This window comes from Lactuca saligna, chromosome 4 (assembly GCF_052625555.1).
Source record: "Lactuca saligna cultivar CGN05327 chromosome 4, ASM5262555v1, whole genome shotgun sequence".
In the NCBI taxonomy this organism is placed as follows: domain Eukaryota; kingdom Viridiplantae; phylum Streptophyta; class Magnoliopsida; order Asterales; family Asteraceae; genus Lactuca; species Lactuca saligna.
In genome coordinates this window covers 297,501,039-297,517,669 of record NC_136420.1, presented here as the reverse complement: position 1 = coordinate 297,517,669, position 16,631 = coordinate 297,501,039, and the positions used below count along the sequence as shown (strand labels likewise).

Below are 16,631 nucleotides of genomic sequence, written 5' to 3'. Positions count from 1 at the left end.
TCCTAACTACTAGGATGCAAACATAGTATAACGACAACATAACAACAATACCCGGATTAAAATCCGATAAAGGGCCGGCCTTGGTGCCTTAGACCCTATTGATATAGTGAGGATAACTCACCTCGCAACTGCTGACTGGAAAGATAAGACCGAGATGCTCCGACCACTGACACGATCCCCACCACTGGCTAGCACCAACACTAAACTCAAAACAAAAGCCAAAAATTACCAAAATGCCCTTAGAAGTCAACTGGTCAACTCTTGGTCAAAGTCAAAGTCAACCTTCTGGCTGACTCTACTCGCCGAGTCAGCCCGCTGACTCGCTGAGTCCCCCAACACTGAAAACGACCCATTTCAACTCACTGAGTCATCCCTTGACTCACCGATTCTTAGCTTAACCAGGAAAGGCTAAGACCTCAAGACCAGATTCGCCGAGTCCAAGAACAGACTCGCTGAGTCCAAGGCTATCTTCAACCAACTCGCTGAGTTGTTCTTCCAACTCGTCGAGTTCCTGCCCACCTTCAAGCAACTCGCCGAGTACACCCTTGTGACTCGCCGAGTACCACTAGCTCTTAACCCATACAGAAGCCTTCCAGGCCATGCAATCGATCCAAAGTGTAGATCTACACTTCTACAACCCTTCCATCACGTAAAGTGGCAAACTTTACGTGAATCCAAAGAGATCTAGGCATTTTACATTCTAGGGCTAGGGTTTGGGATAAGATGGCTTCACCAAACACTCAATAACAGGGACTTTAATGCACTCTAGACCTTCTCCATTCCAGATCTGAGGTAGCAACCTCAGATCCAACCTTCAAACTCTAAATACCACAAGCTAAACTTCCCACACATCCCAAAAATGATGAATCGAGATGAATAGCAGCCCAAAAACGAGATAATACCTCAAAAGGAAGCCCCAGCAGCAAGGAAATCCGAATATAAGAAAAGCTCCTTGCTCCAAGCCTCCTAACTCTCCAAGATTTTCGTCCAAATCTCTTCTCCAAGGCTCAAATGCACTTAAATCCTTCACAATCACGCTTCTAGGGTTTTCTGGACTTCAAGGGAAGGTAAGGAGGCTGGAGAGTGGGTATAATGTCCTTTATATAGGGCTCATCCCTCGAAATTAGGGTTTTCTTCACTCAGCGCCTACTTGCCGAGTCCAGCCTTGGACTCGCTGAGTTGGCCACTTAACACGCGACCTGAGTCGCGACCCTACTCGCCGAGTCCACCGATCGACTCACCGAGTTGCCCTTTCATATTTACACTTTGAACCCTGAACTTGCACTCCTGGACTCGGGATGTTACATGATTAAGCAATTGTCGAGGACAATTTGAGGTTTACCAAAGATTGGTTGCTCATGGACAGTTGGAAGTATAAGTGTTAATTTTGGAAAGGACCATAATTGACATATTCTGAAAAGAGGCAACTCTTGTTCAGAAGTGATAGTCAAAATGAGAATATGAAAATATTCCCATAGGTGGAAGTTATTCAATTTGTGTTAGATTAGAAAGCTTAATGCAAGAATGATATTCAAAGTAATGTACTTTGAATTTGATACTTTATTTCCATGGAATTGATATCCATTGGAATGCTCTGTAATGTCTGTTAACAAGTCTTTGTGACTTTGTGCATAGTCATTACGAGAGGATCAATGCATATAAGTTTAGAATTTAATAGATTTTGTTAAATGGTAGGAATTTGGAATTCTTAAATTTACGATAAAGATTTGGGATTTTGAAATAAGTATCATTGGAATCATGTTCAATTGATCTATTTCAAAAAGTAAAGATCATAGATAAACATAGTGTGCATACTTGTTGTATGGCATGACTAGTGTTTAGAAAACATAGTTTACATGCTTGGAGCATGGGACAACTATTTTTTTTAATTCAAGTATAAAGTTGATTATTTGAAACATTATATAATGAATAATGAGTGATCAATATGGTGTTTAAATAAAAGGTGTTCTATTTACCCTCAAAGGTGCTTAGGACCATAGAGGATTAGTATTATTCTTGTGTTTCACTTTGCATGTTTTGACTTCTAGAATAACTAGGTTATTATTTCCTAATGACTAAGTTATTCAAACCATCCACAGTCGATAATACGTTAGAAGTAGGTATTAAGGCAAGACTATCATGAATCAGGTTTGTAGATGTCCAAGGTAGTGGACAAAGTAAGAGTTACTACAACATTCATGAGTACTCCTGGAATAGGGATTCAAGTATTGGATTCAACCCACGCTCATTTGAATCACTTCATGGATTTTATCACGAGTGATCATGAGACGATAATATCTTATATTCTTCAAACCTAGAGATATGACTTTTTGCCTATAAGTTGGTTATACATTGATTGCACGTATACGCATTTGGTAACTCGATGTTATAAAACATGCCTTTGTGTATGATTCAACAAGTAGTAGAACAAGCCATATGAGTCGAATTTTATCCATTCCTTTTACCTCATAAGGATAAAAGCGATATCTGTGGGCCCCTCGATGATTTGGTGATGACAAACGTAAGTGTTCGGCCGGGCCTGGACTGATTTGATTTGTTCAATTAGTCAATTTTCATAAACCGGAAATCCAGAAACAACAAATGGACAGAGAGAATGATTATAATCCATGTCTCAGTCCATATGATATCTAGAATGGAGGAATATATGATCCCTTATCTAATGGACATGTCATTTGATTTGTTCAGAATTTGACAGCGACTTTAAGAGCTATGATTGCTAGTCCGGATCTTGGAGTCATACACAATAATAGTTTTAGACTTATCCAAGTGGGAGACTGTTGGATTAGGTGTCAAAGCCCATAACTATTATTGGTATGTATTCGACCCGAGAGTAGCATGGTTCATTTGGGTTGCATATCATCAGGACAATATGTTAGGATGGACTTTTGAGAGAAGGTTAATTATGGTTTATTAATATAATATAAGTTATAATATTTTAATATGAAATCATATGTTTTAATTAGTATTGATCAAGAATTAATTTGGAATTAATTTAGTGGTCAATAGAGACTAATTAAATCTATGGGGACTAATTATGATAATTAGTTATATTTATATGTGTTGGGCTTATGATCCATGTTGGACCAAATTTATGTATGGGTACATAAAGAGTTGGGCCACATGAACCATGGATCATAAAACCCATGGGTATGGATTTGGGTTATACCCATGACTCTTGGAATCCAACATATAAATGTGCTACTTCATGACCAAAACGTACGCACTTCTTTTCATAGAGAAATATGGAGGTTTTTGGTGCATGGAATTCTCTCTCAAGTCCTACCTTTGTCCATGATGTGTTGTGACTTCATTTGAGGTTGCCACACTATTGGGGCTAAACTCTTTAAGGCTAAATACACCAAGACTTCAAGCTCCATCAAAAGGTATGTCATGCTAACTAGTATATTATGTTTTTTATGTTAAGTGCATGCTAGTTGTAAGATTAATACCTTGGAAACCATTTGCATGTATAATTAGTGAAAACATAGATCCAAGGTATTTAGGGTTGTATGTACGCCATAGGATGTTGTAGTATACCAAAACCCAACAAACGGATCGAACAGATCGTCGATCCTTTAAGTGGGTAATGGTTCTTGATCGTCAGCTTGTTCAACTCCCGGTAATCAATGTACATCTGGTGTGAACCATACTTTTTCTTATCAAAGAGAATCGGAGCTCCCCACGGTGAGCTAATCGGCCTGATAAACCCTTTCCCCAGCAACTCCTGGAGCTGTGAGGATAACTCCTACATCTCTGATGGCGCAAGGCGATAGGGTGCCTTGGCAATAGGAGCCGCACCCGACATCAAATCAATCCAGAACTCTACCTTCCTCTCAGGAGGCAGACCCAACAACTCCTCGGGAAAAACATCTGGAAACTTGCACACTATCGGAACCTTAGATATAGAACTTGATCTCTATGCAGTAGCCCGTGTATCTATCACATAAGCAAGAAACCCCATACACCCCTGCTGCAAACTCTACCTCGCCCTAGCAGCAAAGTAGAACGCCGTTCAAGATCTAGTACCCCCATCGTATATCGTAATTACTCCACTACTACGTCTCGTATAGTCACCAGCTAACACTCACAGTCGATCACAACTCCAAATCGACTCAACCAATCTATGCCCACGATGACACAGACATCCCTCATTGCGATCGACACTAGATCTATCGGAAATTCAACCCCAAAAATTTCAAGAGCACATCCTCAGATCACATCAGTTGTAAACAACCAATGCTCATCGACTATGGAAACTCTCAGAGGTCAACTCAACGCCTCTTAACGGATACTGTGGTGATGACTAAAAGCTAGAGATACCAAAGACCGACTCGCACCCGATTCAAACAACACCAAGGCTGGCACAAAACTCACATGAAAAGTACCTATACACAATCACAATATAAGTACCAAATATCTCAAAAGAATAAAATAAGAATACATACCAGCCACAACATTAGGTGTTGCGCGGACCTCCTCCGCCGTCAGCTGAAAAGCTCTCCTGCGAACCCTCGGTGTCTCGGACTTCACTGGCTGGCTCTCAGTAGCACGCACCAAAGTAGGTGCAGATCCATGGGTTGATCCCTACACGAGCTGGGGGCACTCGGCCTTCCGGTGGCCGTTCTAGTTGCAATGGAAGCAAACCAAGAATCCCTTGGGGCAATCCTTCGCCGTGTGCCCCTCCTTGCCACATTTATAACAAATCCCCGATCGGCAAGAACCCTTGTGACTCATGCCTCACTTACAACAAGTGTGGCCCTTCTGGCCCCCAACTCTGGTATCAGCGGGCTTGGCCCGCTTCATCACTAGCTGCGACTGCACTAGTCTCCAGTCCCTACCTCGGGACTCCTCCTCGTCCTCCCTGGTCTACAACTCAACTCAAACTCCCTCCTCCTGGCATTGGCCTGAAGTTCGTCTAATGTTTGGTAGGACAAGTTCGCCACGAACTCTCGTATATCCCTCCTCAATATGCTCAAATATTGGCTCACACGTTCCTGCTCAGTGGACACGTGTTCAGGGAAAAACATCGTTGTATCATGGAACATCCTTGAAATCTCAGTCACTGACTCCATCTTCTGCCTGAGAGATAGAAACTCCTACGCCAAATGTTCCCTCTCCACTGGGGGAACATACTCGTCTCGAAACATCTGAACAAACCTCTCCCATGTCACTGGAGCATGATCTGTAATGGTAAAACCAGTTGTCGCAAACTTCCACCAGTCCTTCGCTCCAAAGAGAAGTTGGTTCAGCGCAAACCGAACTCTCAAATTGTCAAGAGATGAACACGTGTAAAAACACCCCTCGATATCAGAGATCCACCTCATCGTAGCGGTCGGATCCTGCATCCCATCAAACTATGGCGACTTCGTGTTGCTAAACTCCCGGAACAACAACGAATCGCCTCCCTGAGGCCTAGCAGCGGCGACAGCTGCAGTGGTCGCGACAGTAGCAACCTTAGTGATAGGAACATATCGCTTATCAAATGTATGTATCAAGTTGGTCTTGATAGACCCAAACATCTCTGGATTCTCTGCTCGGATAGCTACAGCCACCTCCTCGTGGATCATCCTCCGTATCTCTTCATCGGTACTCCCACTGCCCGCAGGATTGTGGCGAGTTCCCACCATGATATCTCTGAAATACAATACAAGGTTATCAGAGACTCGCCCGGACATACTTGCACTCGATCACTCGTCCCTACTTGTTCCTTAGCATCTTAAGGATTCCTACTTGGGCTGCTCACTGATCCGGTGCTTCAAGTAGTACTGGCCCAATACTACTTTCCACACCCCATCAGTGCTCACCCCAAGTCCTCTTCCTCGAATCTCAATCACAAGTAATCTATGTGTCACAAACTACTCTCACAGAAAACCTTCTCACTAGCTCGCTCCTGCTAAATACTCATACTCAAAGAAATTCACTAATAACATAAATCCCTAGGTTAAGGCATCACAAATTAGGCCACCCTCGGATCTCAATCACAAGTAATTGATAGTGAGAAGACTCACCTCGTAAACTAGTGAATGAAAATCTCGTACTCGGGATCTCGAACTCTACCCACCGGTCTAGCCTCCCCTAACACATAATAATTATCCCTAATTAATATTGGCCCTCAAGAAGCGAGACTAACCCTTCTACAACTCACAAAATAGTAAAAGACCATTTTACTCCTCTATAGGCTTAGTAGTCCTCAATCTTGACCAAACCCTAAAAGTCAAAAAAGGTTAACAGCACGGAGTATGCTACGTGTACCACCTCTCAACATTGAGCGTACTCAACTGCTACACAGAATCGGGGGTGCCCAACCCCTACATTGCGTGTACTTGCGGTTACACCCAGTGTACGCCCCAGTTTCACACTCCTCATGTCTTTGGTCTTAATCAGTTAAGATATGGACTCATATTTCAGATGTGGTCACTGTAATGTCCCTTAATCCATAAAGTCAGTGACTTTAAGCCTTTGCATGGCTGAAAAGGTCACCAACACTAAAAACACACAACCCCTTTCCTTAAGAAGCTCACATCTCATGCATGGCTCACTCTTAATGCCCAAGATGGGATTTTATGACTCTATATCACAATATACACTGAAAAGGGGTAAATCAAGTCCTTTAGAGCTCGTTTACTTATAAAGTCCCCACCTTTTGGACTAAAACCCTAAATACACCAAATGAATGAACCAAAGGATAGAAAGCTTGAACCTTTATACCTCAATAAGAAGCTTCCCACTCTGATTCGCTCGGATCTAGAAGCTTGGACTCCAATTCCTTCTTCTTCAAGACCTTATCTTCTCATCATAATCACCTAAACACTCTCAAGGCTCAAACACACACACACACACACACACAAACTTTAGAACGAGGGTTAGGGCACTCTTAGAGTTTTCTCTTTGGAAATGGTGGCCAGAAATGAGGCCATCATATCCCTTATATAGGGAGTCACCCCAAATTAGGGTTGCACTTTGGGCCTAGTACGCCCAGCGTACTCACAGGTACGCTCAGCGTACTAGGTGGCCTTCGCGTCACATGCACGCTAACGAGTACGCTAAAATAGACAATAGCTTAAAAGATCAAGTTTCTCGAAGTATCCCTAGACTTGGGATGTTACATGCAGCCCACGAACCCTAATCACGGACGGTCCGAAACAGGATGTTACAACCTGATTTGTCACTTTTGGTTGGTTATACTTAATTAGTCGTTATATGGTAAGACCAACATCACCACATAAAAACATAATGAATCAAGTTTTCCTATAAGTGATCTTGGTGGAGACGGGATGGACTATAAAAGTAAAAATGTCATGGTTTTCTACCCTGGGGAAGCGATATCATGTGACAATCGCAAAACCAAAATATTGTGGCATTGTCAACTTGTGAAGCGGAATTTGTGGCAACTATGGAAGTACCTTGTGAAGTTGTTTGGTTGGATAATTTATTAGACGGAAGAACGGAAATAAAGGAGGATTGATGAAACTTTTTGTTAATAATAAATCGGTTATTCTACTGATGAAGTATCATGTCTTCAGCGGGTGAATTAGCAAGATATCAACACAAAGTTTCATTACATGCGGGAACGTGTAGAGAATAAACAAAATCATTGTGGGGTTCGTTTTTTCGAAAGAGCAAAAAGACGGATATACTTACTAAGAGTGAACTTCACCAACAAACTTGAGGAATTTTAATTTGGGTGATGAAGTTCCACCGGGATTCGGTTAAATAAAGAGAATATGAATAAATTTAACCGGATATTAAAGGCTTAGATAATGAAATTTGTTATTATTCAAATTTAGTCAAACTCTTATATATTGTTCTTCCTAAAGACCTAAACTTTAGGCCCATTAAATTGTTTTGTGTATTGCACTGCACGGTTTTACAATTCAGTCGATTAAAGTTATTTTTAGTTTTTTATCCGTTCCTCGCCGTTTCTTCCTGTCGAGTGTCGACAAAACCAACACACATATTGTTTAATTACTCCATAAAATTCCAATTTCTATATATTATTTCATCCATTTGGTTTTATTTAATCCAACATTATTAAACTTATAATGAGCTGTATTGAACTTTGTACGTACGACAATATTATTTATATAATCGTCTACATATTTTGTATTACGTTCTATATTTTACTGAAATAGCTACAAAAATAATTAAAAAAACAAAAAAACCAAAAACTGAAGGTCCGTATGTGTGTTTATTATTGTCTTTGTTCTAAATGTATCCACAGTGACAAGTTTCTTGTTGCAATTTCTAGCATCAACTATGAACTTATTGTGACAAGGTCCACAACATTACGAATATCATATGTCACACAACCGTATAAAAATAATATCCAAATGATACAGTACTAAAGATTCGAATTTATATAAAAAATAAATGAAAAACACTTAGTCAAGATAAAATAGTTGACTTTTTTTATAAACTCACTGTATGTGTTGTTAGCCGACGAAACGGACAAGCTACCATTTGAATTTCTCCTGGTGCCCTAATCTCATTAATTATATTATTATCTTCTGAATGATTCTTTATAAAGTGAATTATCTATCCCAAAACAGGTAATATCTTACTCTTAAAATAAGTCAGCAATTGAATAACCATAAATGCGAACGTGGATTCTAAACAATAATTGCTCCTGACACCTTCTATATATACACATCCTCCCAAAAACAAAAAAGCAAACTCATTACGACAAAAAATGGATCAAATTACTTTCTCCTACACTTCATCTTCGTCTTCTTCCAACCACCATCCACCAAAAACAATCAGCTCCACCCGACTATCGTACCATAATTCTCTCCATACAGTTCGCAAAGCTATACAAAAACCCATCTCCAAGCATTTCATAGCACCATTACCACCCACCCCACCTAAAGTTTACAAAGTTGATTCTTCCAACTTCAAGGAAACTGTTCATGCACTCACTAGCGACACCAAATATCAATCATCATCTGTACGCCGCCTAAAAGACATCGCTCCGCCACCTCTTGTCCTCTCTACAGTACCAAAACCGTCGTTGTTTCCCAGACCACTTCCACCATCAGAAGGTGGAGGAAACGTCAGCCCCTTATCGGCCCTCACTTTGTCCCCAGATTTCTGCAAATTCTTGAATGAAACACTGGATACCACTAGGTTTAAGTCAAAGTCACCCGTTATGGATTATTTCGCGGGTTTGAGTCCACTGGGGTTAAGTTTGTCGCCGGTGACACGTGGTTATGATCCATCTGGAGTTGCACTCATGAGCACTTTTGGGTTAAGTTTATCTCCATCGTCACTATCATGGTGTTCTTCGCTACTTTTGAGCCCCAGCACCCTTTCGGGGTTTACTCAAAACCCCATTCTTTAGATTCATGGTGTTTTCGGGTTATTTCGTTTTCCTGTTATGTATTATAGTTGTCATATGTCTTTTTTTTGGATTTTTTTACATAAAAGTTCATCTTATTTCTTTGCTTTATCAAATTGTATTGTTTTTACCAATAACTACATGGATCAAGCCCGAGATCTCCAAGAAATGATCTGCATCAATTTTTCGTCTTCAATAGTAGCAGATGTGGACAAGCACAAGAAGTATGTTAGGATGATTTCAACTCGGAAACCTTTTGTCTGCTAAACGTAAGATGACCCGGTTATGCGTATGAATGATCCTTAAAAGGTCAAATAAAATTGCTGTAAAAACAAATATCGCGGCCTCTCTTGTTTTATTATCTTTAGTATAGGATCTTTGTCAATATAAAATTAATGTTATATTTGCTTTTTAAATGTCAAAGTCAAACAAACATTTTTACATACACATGATTGTTTATGAGGTCGTTTAATGAAGATTTCTAAACTAGTTTTACATTCGTACTTTCTTAAGTTTTAAGTTCTTATAATTCATGTTACAACATTAGTATTTACATTAAAATTACTTCGGTAGATATTCATAAAATGCTAGGATGAAATACCAAGGATTTGTTTAATAGTTGTGTATTGAATCAGATCTGACTGAGTTAGACACTGATTGGATCTGAAGCTAGCTCTAACTGCATCTGTCTCTGACTGAATCATATTGTTTGATTATGGATCTAACTAACTGTACCGACCGATAAAAGTGACCATTTTATCTTTTTTTTTTTTTTTTTTTTTTTTTTTTTTTTTTTTGTGTTGGATAACTGTATTGTTTTCTATAAGATATTTAAATAAAATTGATGATCATAAAAAAAAAAATTCAAAATGTCATACAAAATTCAAATTAAGCATAAATCATTGAAATTACAAATAGAAAGACCCTAAAATTGAAACAACCCATAAAAATTGCATAAAAAATTAACTTAAACCATTTGAAAGCAGTTGATTTGCAATCTGGTTACGCAAAATATTCATATATTCAACGTCTTCTGAACCCCATTCTATGCCTTCATTTCCTCCATCTCCCATGTTAGGAGTAATGACATTGTTCTCTTCACAACATGTAAATAAGGTATCTTGAATATTAACATTTCCTTATAAAATTATGTATTGCGACACAAGCAATGACTATATCTCATTGAACTGCAAAAGGATAAGGAGTCATTAGTTTTAAGATTGGGAATCTTGCCTTCAATACACCATAAGTGCGCTCTATAACATTTATGAGTTGTGCATGAGCATGATTGAATCTTTCTTCCTTACTTAACGCCCTTCGTCATCGAAAATCGGCTAACCAATACCTCGTATTGCGATATGGAGTCATAAATCCACAGTGTTGGTATATGCAGCGTCACAAAGGTAATATGTATCTGTTAAGGTGAGCATGACGCCTATTATACAAACAATATAGATAATAATAAAAGATATAGAAATATTATAAACCTGGTGGAGGAAATGGAAATCCAGAAGTCAGATTAAATGCAACTTCTTTCAAAACCTGTGAATCATGTGTTATGCCCTCCCATCCAGCCGATACAAATGTGAATATCATATCAAAATCACAAATTCCCAATACATTTTGATAACACTCATATTTTCCTCTTCCTCTATAACGAGTTTGTTGATCAATGGGCACAACTGCATGTACAAGAGTACCATCTAACGCACATATTGCTCCGGGAAATATATCTTTTAGCCTTCTATGGTGTTCCAAGGTATTTGCAGTTGCACTAGAAGTTTTTGGCACTATAATTTCTTTTGCAAAACAGATCATTGCAATCTGGACCTCATGAAAACATTTATGAATACTTTGTGTGGAGTTTGAAATCTTCTTTTAACCACTCGGAAGCGTTGATTATGCCCTATAACATGTAAAAATATAGTTATCTTCTCTTTAGTTCTTATTGTTTTACTAGCTTGCAACCAATTTTTTTGGGTAAAATCATTGCATAGTAGTACAAATGCCTCGAGTGAAAAACGCATCATATCGTGACATTGTGTAGAAGTTTTGTGTAGCAGTTCTTGTGTATATTCATGCCCGCTTAATTTTGAATCGTTATCTTTTATTCTTTCAATATATATTTTCCTTCGTCCGGCCGACATCAACCAGTACCATGACCGTAAAAAGAAAGCTAAAATTTCACCATCCGTATCTATATGTAACCTGTAAATTATAAATTGAAAATATTTAATTTCATAATAAAATTTAAAATTCATCCAAATCATAACGTAACATGTAAATCCATAACATAAAATTCAAAGTCATCCAAAAGATTGCAAACACCATAAAAAATCATCCAAAAGTGCACGTCTAAAAAGTAAACTGTAACTAAACTAAAAGTCAATAAAAAAAATCCAATTTTCTTTCTCGTATTCTTCACCCACATCTCACAACTCGAAGGCTTAAGGCGTAACCAAAGTTTTCTAACATCAACACTTTCATGAAAAGCAAAAGAGTTGCTTGATATTTTGGATCAGACTCTTCCGACTCCAGTTTTTCCAACTCCGCCATACATGCATCCAAATCATTGTCAATATTATTTTTTTTCCACCAATGATTTTCCAACTTTGATTATTTCTTTCCCAACTTCTCTTAAGTCTTCATCGAGTGTGTTTATAGGAACATCATTGTCATTTTGTTTTCCTCTCTTGTTTTTTGCCCGACCACGTGATTCTTCACTTGCAGGTGGGGGCTCTGTTGAGGCTGGAGTTTCCATCTGAGTGCACTCAACATTATCAAAATCATGCTCCTTAAATACTTTGGTTGGGTGAGGTAGTGTAGAAGATGGACCTCAACTATGAAAGCGAGTGGAGGTTGAGCCGTCAAACAACTGAGTGCATATCTCAACTTTTCTACATACTTGTTCGAGTGTTTAAAAATAAAAAAATAAAAAGCGTTATCAAACTACTTAAGGAAAATAATAAAATTTATTTTCTTAAAATTAAAAGTATTAAAACCTTCATCTCTGCTTGCCATTCTTCTCCGGTCATATCAAAAGTGTTTGTGACAGGATTATAAACATTTCCCGTTTTGTTCTTAACTTTCACCCAAGCCGCGTACTTTGATTTTAAATACTCATATCGGTTCTTCATTTCCTTTTAATCGACTATAAAATTGTGTTCGCTTTTGAGTTTCTCCGCTACTACCTTCCATGAGTTTGCTTTCAAACTACCACATTCCCAACCATTACTAGTAATTTCATGTATACATGCATCGATAAAAGTTTTATGGACACAATCTTGCTTCCAAACTACTTGTGACATCCCCAATTTTACGGCCAGAAAAGACCGATTTGTTTATTCTTTGTTTTATAAAATCAGAGTAATCTTTTCATTAAAACAGTTGCGGAATTTGTTCCCAAAATAAAATATGATAAAATTTATCAAAACATTTCTCAAAGAGAATGTATTTCATTAAATAATAAAACCTCGGGATATCATGTTCCGGTACAGACCAAAAGCATAAACAGAACAATATAGACCTTACAATAGTTATTTATAATTACTGGTCTATAGTCCACAATCTCTCGTCAAGTCAACCATCCTATACTCTTGTGCCATTACCTGTAATTCAAAGAAAACTAAGTGTGTCAGGCTTGAGAGCCTGGTGAGCATATATGGTTTTCGACCCACAACAATATAATTATTCTATTCAACCATCAAACAATCAACTCAATTACCCATCCTCATTATCTTCTTTATTTCTCAAGGTTTTACCCTAAGAATTCAACTATCCTTCATCCATTCATTCCTAAGGATTGACCTAAGGAATTAACACAAAATCCATTGCTACATAAGGTGCATCTACCAACATCATCCTTTAAGTGTCTCTGCTAGGATTACGTCATACACTATGAGGCGCGGCTACCAGGTTAATGAAATTCTCTTTTAGGCGCATCTATCATCATTATCCTATAAGCGCATCTGCCAGGATTATCATATAAGCCATGTTGCAAAACTCGGCCTACTCGGCCGAGTACTTGGCCGATTACTCGGAATCGACCCTCAACCGAGGCGAGTAATGTGAACTCGGCCAAAAAACTTGGATTCAGTCAAACTTGGTCAAAAATCGGTCAAACTTGGTCCAAAAATTGGTCAAACTCAGTCAAACTCGTTCTTACTCGGTCAAACTCGACCAAAATCGGTCAAACTCGGTCAAAGGGTCAAAATTGTCATTAAAAGAGAAAAAAACAAGAATTTCAAGATTAATATGTATAACATACTTAATGATTTATTATTTAACACACACATGTTATTATTACTACACACAAACATAGATATATATATATATATATATATATATATATATATATATATATATCTCTTAAATTTTCAGTAATTATTCATATAATGAGACAATTGTGTGTATTTCAGTTTTTATGTATTCACATGTATCTAATTTTGATTATATATTTCAATCGAATTATGATTTTAACTTATGATTTTAGCATATATAATTTTCCAAAAAATATTTCTACACGAATTACCGAATCCGAGTACTCCTCGAGTAATCCCGAGTACTCGCTACACCCCCAGTCGGCCGAGCAAGGTACCTAGTAGCAAGTTCTACATCCTTGCCTATAAGCACATCTACTAGTATTATGACATTCTCTATTTTGTGCATCTACCAATATTATTCTTAAACGCATCTGCTAGTATTATGACATTCTCTAATTTGTGCATCTACAAATATTATTCTTAAGCGCATCTGCTTGTATAATGACATTCTCTAATTGATGCATCTACCAATATTATTCTTAAGCGCATCTGCTAGTATTATGACATTCTCTAATTGGTGCATCTACCAATATTATTCTTAAGCATCTTACATACCTCATCATTTACTTCATCATTTTATCACATACCAACTATCTCATCTACCCATGTTCTACCCAACATATTAGTAGTTATAAAATACATATACAGTTTAACTCATTTAAAAACTATATAAAACATCAATTCCACACTTATCTCAAATAAACAATGGTATATAAACACAAAGCATGTATTACATAGAAAATACTTCATATTTATGTGTTAAAAGAGAGTGACTACACTCTCACCCAAAACATATACTTAATACATTTAGACAATACTTGTATTAAAATTGTGTTTATGAAAGGGACTATAAAATCACTTAAAATAAAGAATAATATATATACACATAACACGTATTTCAAAGAAAATACTTCATATTTATGTGTTAGAAGAAAATAACCATACACTCTCTTGATCAGAAGATGACCGGACAGCGCTACGGCTTGTAGAAGTGGTATTCCTCAATGAAAACGGGAGATCTTCACAAAAACCGGGCTTCTCGCAGGCAGAGCTTCGGCTCGGGAATTTCACTTCTCGAGATCCTCGGGGCTTCGGAACTTGCTTCGGGGCTCGGGAATGATACCGGGGTTTCGGGATATTTCTTGCACGCAAAACGATGCAGAAATGAGAGAGAAAGGAAGACATGAGCAAAGAAACTCGGCTGCCATCGACTTCTATTTATAGGGGCTGAATCCCCGATTTACATTGGACGTAACTCAAACTTAAGTTGGGCTTAATGCTCGTCGACATGTACGCTGGGCGTACATCTAGGTAAGTTGGGCGTACCGGGTGGATAGGGTCGGATGAGTCACGGGTTTGGTATTATCCGATTTTATAATTAAATAAATATATTTTAGTTATTTAAAAACTTCACAAATTCATATTTTCCTCATACGAACTTCGTTTTCGACGTTCTTTATATATCAACGCGTTGGTGAGACTAAGTTTTGCAACTTGCGTTTAGACTCTGGGACAGGAAAACTCTGTTATAAATTTATAACTTCTTCGTTATAACTCGGATTTCAACGTTCTTTATATGTATGGGATCCTTGTAACATATACTAAAACTTAGTTAAGATTATTCATTCTAAATAATCTCCTATCAAAAAGTTGTTTTTGGCGCTTAACGTCTCTAAATTGATGTAACAACCCGTCATTTCAGATCATCAAAGATCGAGTCTTGTAACCTCTTTGAAAATAGGATTAGAATATCATCGAAAAATGAAGTATTCAAAAGCTCTGTTTGGAGTACGCTATGTAGTAAATATCGTCTTAAGTTTTCCAAACATATAAATAACACAAAAATCCGAGTTATAACGAAGAAGTTATGACCATTCTAAGTTTTCTGACAAAAACCGGCGATACAAAGTTACGTAAAAACGCAAAGTTTCAATAAAACAGTTTTTTACCTTAGGTGTCTAAATGAAAGTCATAGATATCACTAAACTACAAACGTGCATAAAAAAAACGCTCAAATCGGACATCGTATGAAAAAGTTATGAATTTTTAAAGAAATTCCTTAATCACGTCATTTTAATAAATAAATAATAAAAACAATTTCGGAATTTGCTGACGGAATCTAAACGAAAGTTGTAGATCTTAGTCTCACCTACGCGTGGATATAAAGAACGTCAAAAACGGAGTTCGTATGAAGGAGATATGAATTTTTGAAGTTTGATAAATAATTAATATATTTTTTTATTAAAAACTTCGGTATTATCCGAAGTCTGAGTCACGCAAGTACGCCCTGCGTACACGAGTACGCCCAACGTACTCGAGGCCTTGGCCTCGGATCGTCCACGTCGCCTCTATGCAAGCCTACCCCCCGTCCCATCCCAATTCTGAGGCAGTCGAGGACTCGGTCATGCGTGACGTACGCGTACGCCCCGCGTACCGAGGCGGTTCCAACCCCCTATAAAAGGGATGCGAGGGTTCCCGGAAAACTTGCTCATTCTCTCTCACTTTTCTTGCCTTTTGCCTTGTTTTCCGTGCCCGCACTACCCCGAAGCCTTGGTCATTTTGTGCAAGTCCCGAAGGTCAATTTTACTCCCGAGAAATCCCGAGAAAATACACTTTTTCAAGCCAAAGTTCCGCTCGATTTTCGTCACACCTTCTTCAAACTATCAAGTGAGTTCATACCCATTTCAAACACACTTTAAATACATTTTAAATGCTTTTATACTCTTTAAGGGGGGGGGGGGGGGGGGGAATACAAGTAAACATACGGTTATTATCGCGTATTTTATAAAGTTTCACTTCACTTGTTTTATCGAATAAATCACTTGAAATTCCTTACTACTATGGAAAACTCTTGTCATACATTGCGTGCATTAGACTTATGTAAAATATATAGTGATTTCAAAGTACCTTTCGTTGCTAAGTCGTTTTATACATTCTAAAAACTTATGATTTAT

The 16,631-nt window shown here is 38.0% G+C and overlaps 2 protein-coding genes across 2 annotated transcripts; one reads left to right on the top strand and one right to left on the bottom strand.

The window, feature by feature from the left end:
- Positions 1 to 8,710: 8,710 nt before the first annotated feature.
- LOC145040797 (uncharacterized) lies at positions 8,711 to 9,358 on the top strand. The gene has a single exon (XM_078988690.1). It carries the CDS (start codon positions 8,711 to 8,713, stop codon positions 9,356 to 9,358), a length of 648 nt encoding a protein of 215 aa, XP_078844816.1.
- A 959-nt stretch (positions 9,359 to 10,317) lies between these two features.
- LOC145040796 (uncharacterized) lies at positions 10,318 to 11,173 on the bottom strand. The gene is made up of 2 exons (XM_078988689.1): positions 10,843 to 11,173; positions 10,318 to 10,451 (listed from the first exon to the last, which is right to left on the bottom strand). The coding sequence occupies exons 1-2, from the start codon at positions 11,171 to 11,173 to the stop codon at positions 10,318 to 10,320; spliced, it is 465 nt and encodes a 154-aa protein (XP_078844815.1).
- Positions 11,174 to 16,631: the final 5,458 nt, after the last annotated feature.